The sequence below is a fragment of the Pogoniulus pusillus genome, chromosome 35, assembly GCF_015220805.1.
Source record: "Pogoniulus pusillus isolate bPogPus1 chromosome 35, bPogPus1.pri, whole genome shotgun sequence".
NCBI classification, from domain to species: domain Eukaryota; kingdom Metazoa; phylum Chordata; class Aves; order Piciformes; family Lybiidae; genus Pogoniulus; species Pogoniulus pusillus.
This window is the reverse complement of record NC_087298.1, coordinates 13,059,924-13,078,326: the sequence shown is the minus strand read 5'-3', so window position 1 is coordinate 13,078,326 and position 18,403 is coordinate 13,059,924. Positions and strand designations below refer to the sequence as shown.

Below are 18,403 nucleotides of genomic sequence, written 5' to 3'. Positions count from 1 at the left end.
GAGCTCCTCAGAGACAAGGAACACCCCCAAAGGAAGTGTGACACGGGGATGCATCAGGCACTGCCAGGGCTCTTTAGGCAGGCTCTCATCTCACCCTGGAGCAGAACTTGGGGTGAAGAGGGGCTGGAGCTCTGAGGCTGTGTTTGGATGCTAACACAGAGGGAGGCTGCTGCAGCTGCTCCCACAGCACAGTGGTATTTAAACCTGCAGATCTGAATAAAGCAAATCAAACCCAGGCAAGTTTTGTTTTCCTACTTCTTAGGCCAATCCCCCTCCGAGTGAGACTCTCTCAGCTGGGGAGCAGAGCTGTGCTGCCACCTCCCCCAGCAGCCCCTGGCCTCGCTGAGGCAGAGGAGGCTCCAAGCGGAGCCGCTGAACTCGGGGTCAGCACGCGACATGCTGCTGTGTGCTGCACCACGCTCAGGCCTTGGCACAGGAAGAAGTCTCACCTCATTATAACATGGCCTATGGGTGCCAAGTGCTCATCTTGAGCTAATGAACTTTTTATTTTAATAGGCTTCATAATCAGAAGAGAAAGCTCCAGAGAGAGAACGTGGAAGGCAGAGCCGTGCAGCGGTGTGGCTGGCGGAGGAGAGCTGCGGCTGGGTGAGAGAGACCATCCCAGCCCCAGAAGAGAAACCAGCTGAAGGCAGTCAGCTCCCATTAGCATCTTCTGAGGAGCTAAGGAGCCACATGGCGTGTGAGCAGGCAGGGTCTGAGGGTTCAAGCAGGGTGAATCGTTCATAAAACAAATCACTTGTGGAAGCAGGGGAGGCTCTAAGAGCTGCTGGTATCGATGGGCAGGCTGCTGAGGACTCCCCAGCACTGATGTACGGCGCAGTGCTCGGCAAGGAGAGCACAAAACCAGCCCAAGATCTCCCAGCAGCTCTCAGAAAAGAGAAGGCTGAACCCTGGGCTATTGATGTGCTGGTAGAGTGAAAGACTCTTTCCTCAGTAGACATTATTAACGAGGCAACTGGGGTCTAAGGTGATGAATTAGGAATTCAAGGAAGGGCTTCGGAGCTTAGAAAGAAGTCAGCCATTTGGGTATGAAAACTCCAAGCAAAGCATGATAAATTCAAACCCCAGCGTTCTGCAAAGCATCCACAGAGCCTTTTTGACAGCTTTATGTTCCTAGCACACCCGGGATGGGATTCCTCTGCTCTGCCATTTCAACAGCAGGTGAAAAGCAGAGCTCAGTGCTGCTGGCCAGCCCAGAACCCACCTTGCCGTCCTCGGTGTAGACGTTCTCGTTGTAGCCTTTCACTATGGTCCTGTCGATGAAGAGGCTTCTCATCACCACTATCACTTTCAATACCTTTCCTAAGGTAACCTGGAAAGAACAAGAGAAGGACAAAGGAAGAACAGAGCTGAAGCAGAGGTGGATGGTGTCAAGTTTAACAGCTCAAGTCGGTGCAGTTTCGGTTTTCAATACTTTCTGGAGGGAGTGAAATAAAAGCTCTGGGACCCTGGGTTTATGAAGAAGAGGCAGGCTATGAAGTGCAGAACAAACAAACATTCATTTGCAACTGAAAATGTACAAATTCACACAATTCCCTCGTGTAGGCATGACACTGCCAAGCAGCTCTCTCCCATTTATTAACACCACAGCTCAATAACTTGTCAAGAACCACCAGCAAATGTGATTATTTTGCCCGGATTTGATATCCTCCAATAGAAGCCCACTTAGAGAAATGAAAAAACAAACCCCAAGAAGCTGAAAGCTGAAGCAGAGCCTTCTGCTGCTGCTGCTGCCTTTGAAAAGCAGTGCCACGAGTCAAGGGGAAACTCTGGAGCTCTGCTAATAAAGTGCAAGCATTTAAAGGGGAACCGCAGCTAAGAGGTAAAGGTCTGACATTTGCCAAGGCTTCCTTTGCTCCTGTGGCAGGTCTAGAAGCAGCAATCATAGAGCCAAGCAGGTGGGAAGAGAGCTCCAAGCTCAGTCCAACCCAGCCCCCAGCTCTAGCCCATCAAGCATTCCTCCTGATGTCCAACCTAACTGCCCTGCTCCAGTTTCAAACCATTGCCCTCATCCCATCCCCACAGGCCCTTCTGAACTGTCCCTGCCCAGCCTGCCTGCAGCTCCCCTGCAGACACTGAAACACAGCTGTGCTGTCTGAGGGACCACAGAGTCACAGAATCAGCCAGGCTGGAAGAGAGCTCCAAGCTCAGCCAGCCCAGCCTAGCACCCAGCCCTGGTCAATCAACCAGATCATGGCACTGAGTGCCTCACGGAGGCTTTGCTTCAACACCTCCAGGGATGGGGACTCCACCACCTCCCTGGGCAGCCCATTCCAGTGGCAATCACTCTCAAGAACAAAAGTGGAAGCATGGAAAATAGATAGAGCCAGTCAGAGTGTAACAGGAGCCTGTTATTGACCAAAATGCAATGATTGAAGGCATTTTAATCCCCAAAACAATTTGCCTTCCAAAGATGGAGCTGCACTTCAATATTTAGATGTCTGTCTAAACAATAATTCTTTGTGGTTTCTTATCCAGAGCTTTTCCTCAGCCAGGAAAGCATAAAATGGGATCACAACCAGGCAGCAATTGGTTCAGTTTAATGTTTCCCAACCAGCAGCAGCTCAGTCCCCACTGTGCTCCAACACCTCACCCAATATATACTAACACAGGCTACATGTGGGGTTTTGCTGCTACCCTCAGCAGACAAATCCACAGCCAAAGAGATCAGTGCTGATCAATAGCATTGATTTGTTACCTGCTTTGCCTCTTTAACTCCTGCTAATGAGTCCTCCTTAGCACCTTGTTTCAACAGGAGCAACCTCAACCTGATAAGAGACTAAGAGGCAAATCAGCCCTCAAGTGCCAAGATGCTTCCCACTCCCACCCAAGGAGGAAGATGGAAACCTGGCACAAAGAGACTCCACCTAAAGCTGACACAGGGAGCATGGGGCTGGAAACCTGGCACAAAGAGGCTGTGCAGAACAGCTACCCAAACTACTCTGAATTCTGCCTGCTACATCCCTACACAGCAGGACAGAGTTACAAAGCTTGAAGAGAGTTGATGACAACTCTTTGGCATGGACACAGAGAAAGCAGCTCTAGCAGAGAGGAGTCTAGACAAGAGGGAAAACCAAGCTGACAGCAGCAAAGGGTTCAGGGAAATGAGAAGGGGGAAGAGTCAGTGATGGACCTCAAGAAGACAGGCTGCTCAGCAGAACTTTGCAGGGGCATGAAGAGAAAAAGCAGGCCAGAAGAATGCTCAAAGTCTGGAAGCAAAATGGTGCAGGCTGGAGTGGAACTTGTGTCAAGGCATGAGGCAGGCACAGCTGGTTCTGGTTCCACTCTTGCAGCAGATTGGGATTGTCTGGATGTGCCCAGTGGCAACTACATCAGGGTATCAGGTGCTGTGAGCCTGGGGCTGGTTTGGAGCTGCTGTAAAATAAGACCTAAGTGGTCTGCAGGTTCATAGACCCACAGGTTGGGTTGGAAGGGACCTCCAAAGATCATCCAGTTCCAACCCCAATGGCAGGGACACCTCCCACCAGCACAGGGTACAACAGAATCACAGAATCAGTCAGGGCTGGAAGGGACCACAAGGAGCAGGCAGTTCCAACCCCCTGCCATGGGCAGGGACACCTCACACTAGATCAGGCTGGCCAGAGCTTCATCCAGCCTGGCCTTAAACACCTCCAGGGATGAGGCTTCCACCACCTCCCTGGGCAGCCCCTTCCAGGCTCTCACCACCCTCATGCTGAAAAACTTCTTAACTTGCAGTCTGACTCTCCCCATTTCCAGCTTTGCTCCATCCCCCCCAGTCCTGTCACTCCCTGACAGCCTCAAAAGTCCCTCCCCAGCTCTCTTGTAGCCCCCTTCAGATACTGAGAGGTCACAATAAGGTCCCCTGGGAGCCTTCTCCTCTCCAGCCTGCACAGCCCCAACTGCCTCAGCCTCTCCTCACAGCAGAGCAGCTCCAGCCCTCTGCTCATCCTTGTGGCCCTTCTCTGGAGGCTTCTCAAGGCCTCATCCAGCCTGGCCTTGAACACCTCCAGGCAGGGGACCTCCACATCCTCCCTGGGTATCCTGTTCCAGTGTCTCCCTACCCTCAATTATGCCAGCACTTAGCTCTCTACCAGCTCAGCTAACACAAGCCATGGTGCAGAGCCGCCTGGTGTCGATGCAGACCACCCAGTGGGAGCAGGAGGACAGCTCTGTCCCAGTGAGTGACTCGAGTTGCTTTGCAAAAAGCTGGCAGCACCTGGAGGGCTTTCACTGTTGCTGTACCTTAGGAAGCCTGGCACCTGGCTGGCACAGAGGTCTGCTGAGGGAGCTGACTCTGGGGACCTCACATCAAGGCACCAGCCAGGGATGGAAAAGGAAGAGAGAAAGAAGAAAATTTAAAGCCAGAGAAGAAATCTGGGAAGTGGAAGAGCAAAAAGGCTGCCCCACACCCCCAGCTGCCTGCACAGCCTTTGCTGTCTCCACTGCTTCCACACACTCCCTTCTCCCCTCTTCCTTCACCTTCCACATTGCTGGCATCTCACATTGCTGCTGCCAGGTAGAGAAAGAGAAATCAACAGGATGAAGTTGCTCTGAAGCCTGTGTGGGATGTTCCTGAAAATCCTCAGAGTGAAGAGAGGAACAAAACAAGCTGGAAAAGCTCAACCTTGGCACTGCAGCCTGCTGGAATGGATCTCTTGCTGGCCTCAAACCTCCCCACAAGGTTTACCTGCACCAATGCTTCCAAAATGCTTCAGCATGAGCTCACTGCCTTTGCCTTTCCCCAGGCCCTCTGTTTTCACAGCCTGCCAGTGACTCACTCCACACTTCCAGAACCTGTCACAGCTACCCAGACCCTGTCCTTAGATGAGTACCAGAACTGTGAGCTCCCTGAGGAAGGAGGTTGCAGTGAGCTGGGGATTGGTCTCTTCCCTCTAGTATCAGGTGATAGAAGGAGAGGAAATGGCCTGAAATTGTGCCAGGAGAGGGTTAGGTTGGAGATTAGGAAGAACTTCTTTGTTGCAAGAGTGGCCAGGGATTGGCAGAGGCTGTCCAGGTGGTGGAGTCCCCATCCCTGGAGGTGTTCAAGGAACCTGTGGCCATGGCACTTGGGGCCATGGTTTAGTGGCCACCCTGGGGTTGGGCTGAAGGTTGGATTAGATCTCTGAGGTCTTCTCCAACCAAAACAATTCCATGGTTCTGTGAAGCCACCACTGGTGCACTCTCAGCTTGGACAACATTCAGGGTGGGTCCAGGGGCAGCCTGGCATGGTGCTGAGGAGTGCAGAGCAGGTTGCACTGCAGCTGTGGCCAGGTTAGTGCTGGGCTCTGAGTTAGCTCTTGCAGTTCTCTGGCATCGCCAGCAGAAAGGTTCCTGTTCTGTATTGCTGCTTTGATGTGGGCTTCCTGCAGGGGTAAACGTGGCTGGAAGAGAGATCAGGACTCAGAGCTGCTTTTTCAGGCCTCTCATCAGCTAAGTGTGACAGAAGCAGAAGTTCTGTGGAGCCAGGTGTTGCCCAGAGGAGCCAGAGCTCAGCATTTCAACACCACTGAAAGACCCAGGCTGGCAGAGCAGAGGCTGAGCAGCAGGCTGCTGCTGCTGGGGGATGCTGCTCAGAGCTGGAAGCCCAAAGTACACTCCACAGCTGTAGGCAGGGCAAAGCACATCCCAGGTCATGCACAACAGATGCATGACTTTGTTCCCCTCAGTCCCCATTGACTGTTCCCCTCTAATAATGCAGACTTGGAGCTGCTTGCAGGGCTGGATGCTTTTTGGTTCACCTCCACCTCATTCTACAGCTCCTCTTTCCCAGCAGACCATTGCCTTTGACTGCCTGCTCCACTCAGCTACCTGCAGCTTTACGTTCAGGAAAGGTCTCTGAACAGGATATAATTTACACCTCTGCCCTTGCAGCTCACATGGAAGAAGGTAATAAAAGCCTAATGGCACTGGGCAAAAGGTAATTTGCTGCTTCCACTCCCAGCTCCACAGGCACAGGTCTGCTCCTGCAGGTCAAGACTCACCCAGATGGATCCTGATCACCAGGCCCTGCAATGTGCCTGCTCTGCTCAAGAGCAGTCTTGAGAAGGACCTGGGGGTGTTGGCTGATGACAAACTCAGCACAAGCTGGCAATGGGCACCTGCAGCCCTGCAGGGGACTGCAACCAAAGCAGGGAGAGCAGGAGGCCAAGAGAGCGCATCCTGCCCCTTGGCTCTGCTCTGCTGAGACCCCCCTGCAGCACTGCCTCCAGCTCTGGGCACCCAACACAAGAGAGATGTGGACCTGCTGCATGATCTGCTGAGACCCCCCCTGCAGCACTGCCTCCAGCTCTGGGCACCCAACACAAGAGAGATGTGGACCTGTTGCATGATCTGCTGAGACCCCTCTGCAGCACTGCCTCCAGCTCTGGGGCAGCCAACACAAGAGAGATGTGGACCTGCTGCATGATCTGCTGAGACCCCCCCTGCAGCACTGCCTCCAGCTCTGGGGCAAACAACACAAGAGAGATGTGGACCTGCTGCAGTGGGTCTGGAGGAGGCCACCAAGATGATCAGAAGGCTGCTATGAAGCCAGGCTGGGAGAGTTGGGGCTGTTCAGCCTGCAGAAGAGACAGCAGCTCCAGGGAGACCTTAGAGCTGCACTTCAGGAAGGCAGGGGAGGGATTGTTTAGGGCTTGTGGGGATAGGATGAGGGCAATGGCTTGAAGGTGGAGCAGGGGAGGTTGAGGTTGGGCACCAGGAGGAAGCTCTGCACAGTGAGGGTGGTGAGACACTGGCACAGGTCGAGGGTGGTGAGACACTGGCACAGGTTGCCCAGGGAGGTTGTGGAGCACAGAAGCACAGAATGGGATCTTTGATCACGTTGGGTGCTTCTGTGCTCCACAACCTCCCTGGAGGTGTTCCAGGCCAGGCTGGATGAATCCCTGAGCACCCAATGCTGGTAGGAGGTCTCCCTGAACATGACAGGGGTTAGGGGAGGGGGGGGTAGGGGTGTAACTAAATTATCTTTAAGGGTCCCTTCCCACCCAACCCATACTGTGAATCCATCCCCTTGCGACATCCACGGAGAGAGCAGCTGAAAAAGGAGCTCCTTTGAGGCCAGCAAAGAGACACTTTGCAATCCCCACCAAAAGGCAACAATTTCCCCTTCTAAGCCAAACTTCTCCTATTAAATTTCAGCTTCTTCTGTCGATATCTTGTTAAGACAGCACTTGGCTTTGTAATATTTTGCCTGAAGGATATGTGCCAGCTCGTCCTTGATCTGGCAAATTCCAATTCAAATCAATACATGTACAAGGTCACTTTTAAAATTCAATTAATAGGAATGGGGGGGGGGGGAGGGGGGACAGAGGGGAGGGAAGGAGGGAGGGGGGAGGGGAGAAGAAAATAATAATAAAAGAAATATTAAAATAGGCCTCAGAGATCTGGGGAGCTGAAAATAGCAACAGCTGGGAGTTAAATCATAGAGCCAAGCAAGTGGGAAAAGAGCCCCAAGCTCAGCCAGCCCAGCCTAGCACCCAGCCCTGCCCAACCAACCACACCATGGCACTAAGTGCCCCAGCCAGGCTTAGCTTCAAACACCTCCAGGCACAAAGACTCCACCACCTCCCTGGGCAGCCCATTCCAATGCCAATCACTCTCTCTGACAACAACTTCCTCCTAACATTCAGCCTAGACCTGCCCTGGCACAGCTTCAGACTGTGTCCCCTTCTTCTGTCCCTGGCTGCCTGGCAGCAGAGCCCAACCCCACCTGGCTACAGCCTCCCTGCAGGCAGCTGCAGGCAGCAATGAGCTCTGCCCTGAGCCTCCTCTGCTGCAGGCTGCACCCCCCCAGCTCCCTCAGCCTCTCCTCACAGGGCTCTGCTCCAGGCCCCTCCCCAGCCTTGCTGCCCTGCTCCAAACACCTTCCAGCACTCAACATCTCTCTGCAATTCAGCAGCCCAGAACTGGACACAGCACTCCAGGGGTGGCCTGAGCAGTGCTGAGCACAGGGGCACAAGAACCTCCCTTGCCCTGCTGCCCACACTGCTCCTGAGCCAGCCCAGGATGCCATTGGCTCTGCTGCCCACCTGGGCACTGCTGCCTCCTCTGCAGCTCCTCTCTCCCAGCACCCCCAGCTCTCTCTCTGCCTGGCTGCTCTCAGCCACTCTGGCCCCAGCCTGTAGTGCTGCTTGGGGTTGTTGTGGCCAAAGTGTAGAACCCTGCACTTGGCCTTGTTCAGTCTCATCCCCTTGGCCTCTGCTCACCCATGCAGCCTGGCCAGGTCCCTCTGCAGGGCTCTGCTACCCTCCAATAGCTCCACAGCTGCTCCTAGCTTGGTGTCATCTGCAAACTCACTGCTGCTGGACTCAATGCCCTGCTCCAGATCATCAGTAAAGATATTGAACAGGACTGTGCCCAGCACTGATCCCTGGGGCACAGCACTGGTGCCAGCTGCCAGCTGGATGTGGCACCATTCACCACCACTCTCTGGGCCTGGCTCTCCAGCCAGTTCTTGACCCATACCAGAGGGCAACTGCCCAAGCCAGGAGCTGCCAGCTGTGCCAGGAGCTGCTGGTGGCAGACAGTGCCCAAGGCTTTGCTGCAGTCCAGGCAGACTCCATCCACAGCCTGCCCCACAGGCACCAGGCAGGGAAGCTGCTCAGGAAAGATCTTCTGCAGCTTCTGGGTTTGGGGCTGGGTAACGACAATGCTGCTGCTGAAACTTCTCTTTCAACTGAAACTCTGCTAAATTCAGCCCAGCTAAGCTCTTCATCAGTCCCTGGCTTCCCAAACAAAAAAGGCAAGCTCCAGAAGAGGAAGGTAGGACAGGACTGAAATTCCCCAACACTCTGCAGCTTTTTCTGGGGTTGTTTTTTTTCTGTGGCCAAGGATAGATAAAATCAACCAAAAAAATCTTCCTGAAATATCTCAGCTTTAAAAATATTTTGTCTATCACTGAGACAATTCTCCCAGAGCAGCTGACAGGAGCAGTGTGCCAGGAGAGGGGGAGGTGTAAGGAGAGGTTGGGGGGGAGAGAAAGAATAATCAGGGGGAATTGGTTGAGATAATTTCTTGTAAGGCTGCTCCAGAAGTTCCCACTTCACAGCTCCTAGGGTTGGAAAAGGAACTGAGCACCCTTGCAAATAAGTCAGAATCAGAGCTAAAGACAATTTACCTAATGAAAAGAGAGCAAAATTCACTTCCCAGGCCAAGGAAAGAGCTGGAGACTTCCTCCTTCCCCCTTTCATTTTGCCTCCCCACTGGAGCTGATAGCAGATGAAAAGCTCTTTTCAGACCCAGTTTGAGGCAGCCTTTAACAAACATTCCTTTCACCCCCCTGGTTTCATTCAGGAGCTGGGTATCAGGAAAACCTTTGCTGACAGCACCAAGCTCCAAGACTGCACAGAGTCCCCCAAGCTCCAGAATTTCCTCTCAGCACCCCAGGGAATTTGCTCCTGCTTTGAGCTGCAGATGCTCTGCAATGCAGAGCCAGAAGGGAGCAAATGTTCTGCTCACCTCAGGTGGGTTCCTGCTCACTTGTGTAGAGCCCAGCACAGCTCTGGACCTGCCTTTTATTCACCTTGCAAACCAAGCAGGCAACATCACAGCAGAGCTGGAACCACACTCCAGAGTGTTTCCAGCAGGAGGCCAAACAACTCCTCTGTGCCACCCTCACTGCCACTCTGAGCCCTCACCAAGTCATAATCACTGAGTGGCTCAGGTTGGAAGGGTTTAGGTTCGAGCTTATCTGCTCCAATCTCCATGCCCTGGGACACCTCTCAGCTAGACTCAGCTGCTCAAGGCCTCATCTAAGCTGGTCTTGAACATCTCCAGGGAGGAAGCATCCACATCCCTTTGAGTGACCTCAAAGCTCAGCCAGTTCCAACCCCCTGCCATAAGCAGGGACACCTCCCACTAGAACAGGTTGCTTAAGGACTCATCCAGCCTGGTCCTGAACACCTCCAGGGAGGTTGCAGAGCACAGAAGCACAGAATGTGATCTTTGATCATGTTGGGTGCTTCTGTGCTCCACAACCTCCCTGGGCAACCTGTGCCAGTGTCTCACCACCCTCAACCTCTGCCACTGTCTCACCACTCTTAAACCTGTGCCAGTCTCTCACCACCCTCACTGCAAACAACTTCTTCCTCACATCCACTTTCAATCTCCCCTCTGCCACTCCAAACCCATTCCTCCTCCTCCTCCTCTCATTCCCAGACCTTGTCAATAATCCCTCCCCAGCCCTCCTGCAGCCCCATTCAGATCCTGCAAGGCCACTCCAAGGTCTCCTCCAAGCCTTCTCTTCTCCAGGCTGCACAGCCCCAACTCTCTCAGCCTGTGCTCACAGCAGAGCTGCTGCAGCCCTCTCAGCATTTTGGTGGCCTCCTCTGCACTGGCTCTAGCAGTTAATGAGGAACATGAGGAACATTTTCTTCCCCCCATGGCTTGTCAAGCCCTAGAGCAGCCTGGACCAATCCATGGAGGGGTTCCAAAGCTGCAGATGTGGTGCTGTGAGGGCCACGGCTCACCTGGCAGTGCTGGGTTAACGATCTTAAAGGTCTCTTCCAACCCAGCTGATTTGCTGGCCCCACACAGCCAGCCACAGCCTTGTCCTCCCAGTGTGTGTCTTCCTCCTCAGCCCCATGCCTGCAAACCACCTTCCTACAGACTGCAGGCCAAGGCTTTGCATTCAAAAGCAAAACCCACCCAGCCTTCCACCTCCTGATTTTTCCTCCTCTGTCTCATCTGCCGCTGCTCTGAACACTGCTCCATCCCTCACATGCTCATTACTCTTTAATGATGTCTATTTGTAAATAGCAAGAGAAGATGCAATTAAGCCATTAGACTCTAAATAAACAAACATTCTAATTAGGTTCTTTACAAGGGTTTCTGGGGCTTGGTGTGAGGGCTGGAATTTACCTTTCAGCAGCTGAACCTAATTGCAGCGGTGCAAGGCAGCACCAGTGTAGGACTTCCAAGGACTTCCCCAGGTGAGGGCTGAGCTGGGGAGCCTCTCCCTTCCCACTGTGGCAGGGGCTCTCTGTGAGGGGAAGCAACTGGCCCAGGAGAAGGTTGGAAGGTTCAAGGATGGATTCTGCCAGTGGCCAGCCACAGCCATACTGACGGAAGGCTCGTGCTGGCCCAGCACGGCCGCAGAGGATGAACTTGGACTCTGTCTTGTTTTTCCCACTCCAAATTGTGGCCCAGAGGAGTTTCTCAGAGGAGGGACCCAAGTCTGACCCTGCAGAACATAAACCTATGGGAATACCACCACAGGTCTGCAGAGCTCTGGGACTGGGCAACAACCCTGGGGCACTGAACCCCGTGGAGGGAGCGAAGCTGAGCAAGTTTCCCATGGGTCTTTCACTACTTTTCCTCTCTTGTTCACTTTCCCATCAAAAGATTCTTCTTCAGCTTCCTTATTCTCACATCAGACAAGCCTGAGAGTGATTCACAATTTACTTTCCATCTCCTGCTCACACAGAGCCACAGAATGGTAGGGGTCAGAAGAGACCTCTGGAGATCATCCAGTCCAACCCCCCTGCCAGAACAGATCACCAGGGCAGGGCACACAGGAGCACATCCAGGTGGGTTTGGAAGCTCTCCAGAGCAGGAGACTCCACAGCCTCTCTGGGCAGCCTGCTCCAGGGCTCCAGCACCCTCACAGCTCTCTGTAACTACCTGAAAGGAGGCTGGAGTGAGGCTGGTGTTGGTCTCTTCTCCCAGTAACCAGTGATGAGAGGAAATGGGTTTAGGCTGTGCCAGGGGAGCTTTAGGTTGGACACTAGGAAAAAACTTCTTCAGTCAGAGAGTGGTCAGGGATTGGAACAGGCTGCCCAGGGAGGTGGTGGAGTCCCCAGCCCTGGAGGTGTTCAGGAGGCTGTAGATGTGGTGCTCCAGGGTGCAGCTTAGTGGTGATGGCAGCTGGGGTACAGTTGGGCTGGATCAGCTTAAAGCTCCTCTCCGGCCTCAGTGATTCTGCAAGGTTTATCCATTTCCAGTTCTTGGCATCTGACCAACCAACTCTCAGGAACACCTTAAGGAGCCCACAGTTCCCTCTGCTGCAAATTAATTTAGCATCACCCTGTTAGTGCTGCTGCTACAGTTCTGCCTTTGGTCTCTCTTGGCTTTATGCACAGGGCGATTAAAAGATTAATTGAGGGAAAAAAATCACCGCTGAAGATTGGGATTAAACAGCACCTTGAAATGCCACAACAAACTGCTTTTAGAAGCAGCTGAGGATTCCACCCAGCTCTGAAAGGTTTCAATTATTTATGAGTTTGGTTTGTGGACCATAAATCCAGACTAATGAGCTCCAATTGCTGGGTATAAATCTAAAGCATGAACCCCCTTCGTATTATCTGCAGGAAGCAGCAACCTCAAAGGCCCAGGAAGGAGCAAGCTTTCAGGACACAGCATTTGTGCTCTCAGGAACAGTTGCTTTGGCTTTCTGCTGCTGTGGAAGCTGTGGCCTGCTTAGGGAGAGCCAGGATTAACACCAAGGTTACCCACCAGAGAAGACCAACAGGCTGACCTGCTGGTAACGACTCCTCCTGCAGCTGCAGGTGCCCCTCAGCCCAGCAAAGCCTCACCTCTGCCAGCTAAGGGTAGAAGCTGATTCCCATTTGCACATGAAGCTGGACACTCTGGGGCTAACATTTGCTGCTTTAAGTGTTTGGGGTTTTTGTTTGCCTAAAGATTTGGTCAAATCTTCAGCACTTCTGAGGTTTCCCAGCACCTCCCAGAGGCTCTCTCCTGCAGGACTTTACCTGGAGCTAGGAAATAGGCTGTGGGTGAAGAACTCAAACCAAGTCTGGGTGCAGATCTGCAGCCCCCAACACAAGAAGGACATGGAAGTGTTGGAGCCAGTCCAGAGGAGGCCACCAAAATAATCAGAAGGCTGCTGTGAGGACAGGCTGAGAGAGTTGGGGCTGTGCAGCCTGCAGAAGAGAAGACTTGGAGGAGACCTTGGAGTGGCCTTGCAGGATCTGAAGGGGGCTGCAGGAGGACTCGGAAGGGACTATTGACAAGGTCTGGGAATGAGAGGAGGAGGAGGAGGAATGGGTCTGAAGTGGCAGAGGGGAGATTGAAAATGGATGTGAGGAAGAAGTTGTTTGCAGTGAGGGTGTTGAGAGACTGGCACAGGTTGCCCAGGGAGGTTGTGGAGCACAGAAGATCTTTGATCACGTTGGGTGCTTCTGTGCTCCACAACCTCCCTGGAGGTGTTCAGGACCAGGCTGGATGAGTCCCAAAGGGCTTTTCCAACTGAAACAATCTATGGCCTCTGCATCCAAGCCCTTCATGAGCACCAGCAGGTGTGCTATGACTGCAAAGCTGGGGAGGGGCCTGGAGCACAGCCCTGGGAGGAGAGGCTGAGGGAGCTGGGGGGGTGCAGCCTGCAGCAGAGGAGGCTCAGGGCAGAGCTCATTGCTGCCTGCAGCTGCCTGCAGGGAGGCTGTAGCCAGGTGGGGTTGGGCTCTGCTGCCAGGCAGCCAGGGACAGAAGAAGGGGACACAGCCTGAAGCTGTGCCAGGGCAGGTTCAGGCTGGATGCTAGGAGGAAGTTCCTGGCAGAGAGAGTGATTGGCATTGGAATGGGCTGCCCAGGGAGGTGTGGAGTGGATAATCTTGGAGGTCTCTCCCAACCTGGTTGATTCTATGCCTAGTCCCAGGATGACAGTAGTCTGATGTGCCACAGGTAGCCAATGAACTCTGGACAAAGAGAGCAGCTGTGAAACACTTCCAGGTGCCCCCAGGACGATCTGGGTGCTGCTGTGGCAAACCACTATGCTGGGTGCCAGGAGCTGCTAACCTAACCTGGGAGCAGTTCAGTGTGAGAAACCACAAGTAGTGGAGAAAGCTCCCTTCTGGGGGTGGTGCTCCTCAGACTGCCCATCCTGCAGCACCTTGCACTGAATGATCTGGGGCTGAAAACAGCAAAGGCTTCTGTAGCAGTCAGGGCCAGATGGAAAGTGCCATATTGGCAACACCAAGTGAAACAGATGGGGAAGAAGGAAAACTTGCCTGGAAGAAGAAGAAGAAATGCTAAACCCATCACACAGCCACGTTCAAAAGTCCTTTAAAAACAAGCTTTGTGATCTCTGGTCCAAGGAAAATGAGCACAGCACTGGCTCAGCACAGGGGCACCATCCTGTAGCAACCATGCCCAGAGAGCAACTGCAACATGGAGCTGACCAAGTGCTGCTGCCTGTGAAAGAAGCTCCTACAGCCACCACCCTTCACCCTACCTTAGCCTTTAGCAGCCATGGCCACCTCAGGCCCTAACTGGTCCTGAACACTGAGAAGCATCAACTACTTTCTGACCTCAAACAGCTACCAGAAGTGGAAGGCCCAAAGAAGGGCTCTTAGAGAAAGGAAAGGGTTCAAAAGTGAAGGAAGTGAAGGCAAACATTTTTCTGCAGCAAAACAGCTTATAAATGTCAGCTTAAGAGCAGCTTAAGAGGGTCCCAGAGTGTCAGGGGCTGGAAGGGACCCAAAGAGATCATCCAGTCCAACCCCCCTGCCACAGCAGGACCACACAATCCAGCTCAGGGCACACAGGAACACATCCACACAGGCCTGCAAAGTCCCCAGAGAAGGAGACTCCACAACCTCTCTGGGCAGCCTGTGCCAGGGCTCTGGGACCCTTCCAGGCAAGAAGTTCCCCTTGATCACGTTGGGTGCTTCTGTGCTCCACAACCTCCCATGGCAACCTGTGCCAGTGTCTCACTACCCTCATCCTGTGCCAGTGTCTCACCACCCTCACTCTCAAGAATTTCTTCCTCATCTCCAGTCTAAATCTCTCCTCTTCCATCTTCAATCCATTCCCTCTCACCCTATCACTTGTAAAAAGTCCCTCCTCAGCTTTCCTGTAGGCCTCTTTCAGGTACTGGATTGTTCTTCGTCATAGAATCATCACAGAATGGTGTTCAAGGCCAGGCTGGATGAGTCCTTGAGCACCCTGTGCTGGTGGGAGGTGTCCCTACCCATGGCAGGGGGGCTGGAACTGGATGATCTTTAAGGTCCCTTCCAACCCAACTCATTCTTTGACTCCGTGACCCCTGTGCTGCTGCGATGAACTCAGCAGAGTCTGTTTAAACCCCCACCGTTAACCAGCAGCATCTTAGGGCTGCTAACTCAGCCTGTGGAGAAGTCCACTTGAAGGCTTTAGATGATCCAACTCACCAGCAGCATTGCTGAGGTCCCATTGGGCCTGGACAGCTGAATGGACATCTCAGGGAACATCCTGTCGATGCGGCTGATCACATCGTCCACGTACCTGGCAGAGAGAGCAGAGCAGCAGGGTCAGCACAGCAGGAGGGGCAGCAGAGCAAGAGGAGAAGCAGGGGCAGCAGAGCAAGAGGGGCAGCAGGGCAAGAGGGGCAGCAGGGCAAGAGGAGAAGCAGGGACAGCAGAGCAAGAGGGGCAGCAGGGGCAGCAGGGCAAGAGGAGAAGCAGGGACAGCAGGGCAAGAGGGGCAGCAGGGCAAGAGGGGCAGCAGGGCAAGAGGAGAAGCAGGGGCAGCAGAGCAAGAGGGGCAGCAGGGGCAGCAGGGCAAGAGGAGAAGCAGGGACAGCAGGGCAAGGGGGGCAGCAGGGCAAGAGGGGCAGCAGGGCAAGAGGGGCAGCAGAGCAAGAGGGGCAGCACAGCAAGAGGGGCAGCACAGCAAGAAAGGGCACAGGCAGGCTCTGGGGCACAGCATCCACAAGGCTCTCCTCAACCAACCTCTCTGACACCTGTGTGGTCTTCCAAAAAAATGAATGCAGGCACAACCATAGAATCACAGAATCAGTCAGAGCTGGAAGGGACCACAAGGATCAGACAGTTCCAACCCCCTGCACGCCAAGAGACACCTCACACTAGATCAGGCTGGCCACAGCCTCATCCAGCCTGGCCTTAAACACCTCCAGGGATGAGGTTTCCACCACCTCCCTGGGCAATCCCTTCCAGGCTCTCATCACTCTCACGCTGAAGAACTTCTTCCTAACCTCCAGTCTGATTCTCCCCATTTCCAGCTTTGTTCCATTCCCCCCAGTCCTATCACTCCCTGAGAGCCTAAAAAGTCCCTCCCTGCTTTATTGTAGCCCACTTAAGACACTGCAAGGCCACAATAAGGTCACCTGGGACTCTCAGTCCATATTCTGTGCTCCACAACCAGACTAAATCTGCCCTGGAGATGTTGAACACCTCCAGGGAGGTTGTGGAGCACAGAAGCACCCAACGTGATCGAAGATCACGTTGGGTGCTTCTGTGCTCCACAACCTCCCTGAGCAACCTATGCCAGTGTCTCACCACCCCTCAACCTGTGCCAGTGTCTCCCCACCCTCACTTCCCTTCTCAGTCAAGAAGATGTCAGAGAAAATGCAGGAGCAGAGTGACAGAAGAGCTCTGCTGCGCTTATCACTGCCGTGCCCCTTTGCCTTCTTTCAAGCAGGCATCAGGGTGTCCTGAGCACTCATCAGAGCAGAAGGATCCTTCAAAGCTGCATATGTAATTACTCAATTAGCCCAACTCCATGGCAGGCTCAACCAGCAAATGACAAACAACCTCATCTAAAGCAAAGCTCTTCAGCAGGAATGTCCTTCAGAGAGGACATCTGCTGAAGCATCTTGCGTAGGGCCAGGGACGAGGAACCAGACGCTGCACAGCAACGCAGCAGCGTGAACTGGTGATGACTGCAGAGGAAAACTGAGGAGCATACGAGCAAGAGAAGCCAAAAGTGCACTCCTGAGGCTGTCTGGAAAAGAGGGTCAGAGGGAAGCCGCTGTCTGGAACTTATTTTGCCAACCTGCACTGCAATAATTTAGTGCCAAAACGAGCAGAGGCACAACTGACGCAGCTCTGCCCCACGGCTCGGAGCTAGCAGAGATCCTGCTCTTGGTCCAGAGCCCTTTCACTCCACCTCAGATGAGCACAGCACTTAGGGATGGAGGAAGAAAGAAAAGCTAATTTTACTTTGCCAATAAGCACTTCTAACTTCTCCTGACGTTCTTACCTCATCTCCAGCTCCTACTTCCAAAAGATGCTGCTTGGAAGAAGCACTGACAAACCCGGGAGGACTAACGCAAAGCGGGGGAAAAGCAAATGGAAATAGATTGGCTCAAACGTTTGGCACAGCTTAAAAGGAAGGGGAAAAATCCATGGAATTCTCAGAATTCAAGAGGAGCTCAAATGGTATGGTGGTGGCTTCCCCTCCCGTCCTAAGCCAGGCATTGTTCCACCTAGAGAGGGCTGCGTAGCGTCTAGACAAACTGTCGCCCCGGGGCTCCTCCACCACCCGGGCTGGCTGCAGAGAGGCTTCAGAGCAGCCCTGAAGAAAGAGACTTGGGGGTGTTGGTGGAGGGGCTGCAGCAAGAGGAGTGTGGCCAGCAGGCCAAGAGAGGGCATCCTGCCTCTGCTCTGCTGAGACCCCCCCCTGCAGCACTGCCTCCAGCTCTGGGGCAGCCAACACAAGAGAGGTGTGGACCTGCTGCAGTGGGTCTAGAGGAGGCCACCAAGATGATCAGAAGGCTGCTATGAAGCCAGGCTGGGAGAGTTGGGGCTGTTCAGCCTGCAGAAGAGACAGCAGCTCCAGGGAGACCTTAGAGCTGCACTTCAGTATCTGGAGGGGACCTCCAGGAAGGCAAGGAGGGATTGCTTAGGGCTTGTGGGGATAGGATGATGGCGATGGCTTGAAGGTGGAGCAGGGGAGGTTGAGGTTGGGCATCAGCAGGAAGCTCTGCACAGTGAGGGTGAGGAGACACTGGCCCAGGCTGCCCAGGGATGTGGTTGAAGCTCTGTCCCTGGCACTCAAGACCAGCCTGGCTGTGTCCCTGGGCAGCCTGCTCTAGCTGGAGGTGTCCCTGCTGCCTGCAGGGGCTTGCACAAGATGCCCTTTGAGGGTCCCTTCCCAGCCAGTGCAACCTGTGACCATATGAATGCTAACAGAAGGTCTGCATGGCAGCAGCAGGCTGACAAGGCAGGAAGAACTCAGGAGCCACCTCGGCAGAGAAATGGTCCTGTAGCATCCCTCTGACTCACACAGAAGCCCCCAGACCACACTCATCTAGAAGAGGAACTGAGCAGGAAGCCCTGCAGATCCACACTGGGCAGATGGCTTCCTTCTCTGACGTGACCTCTCTGCCTTGTTTTAGCCCTTCCCTGGACCAGATCCAGCAGGCCAGTGTTAGGTGATGCCTAACAGCTTCAGCAAGACTCCAGCAGCATTCAGCTCACACACTGCTCAAGTTCATGCTGTTCACTTCCCCCACTCAAGACAACAACTAAAGAGCAGAAATGCAGGCACCAGTTATCTGAGGAGGGCTTCTGGAGAACAACACACACTGGTCAAGAGCCCTGCCCTACTCAGCCAGAGGAAACAGCACAGAGAGATGAAGACAAACTCTACAGGCCTCCTGAGCCTGGATTCAGGACATTCTGGAGAGGGAAACTCCAGAGGAGACTCCACAACTTCCCTGGGCAGC

The 18,403-nt window shown here is 53.7% G+C and overlaps 1 protein-coding gene across 1 annotated transcript in view; it reads right to left on the bottom strand.

The window, feature by feature from the left end:
* MED27 (mediator complex subunit 27) overlaps positions 1 to 18,403 on the bottom strand; it is a 107,671-nt gene that overhangs the window by 18,553 nt on the left and 70,715 nt on the right. The window contains exons 4-5 of the mRNA XM_064171036.1: positions 15,126 to 15,219; positions 1,226 to 1,333 (exon numbers count right to left, since the gene is read on the bottom strand). Coding sequence (XP_064027106.1) covers positions 1,226 to 1,333; positions 15,126 to 15,219 — 202 coding nt within the window. The remainder of the gene's footprint in view (positions 1 to 1,225; positions 1,334 to 15,125; positions 15,220 to 18,403) is intronic.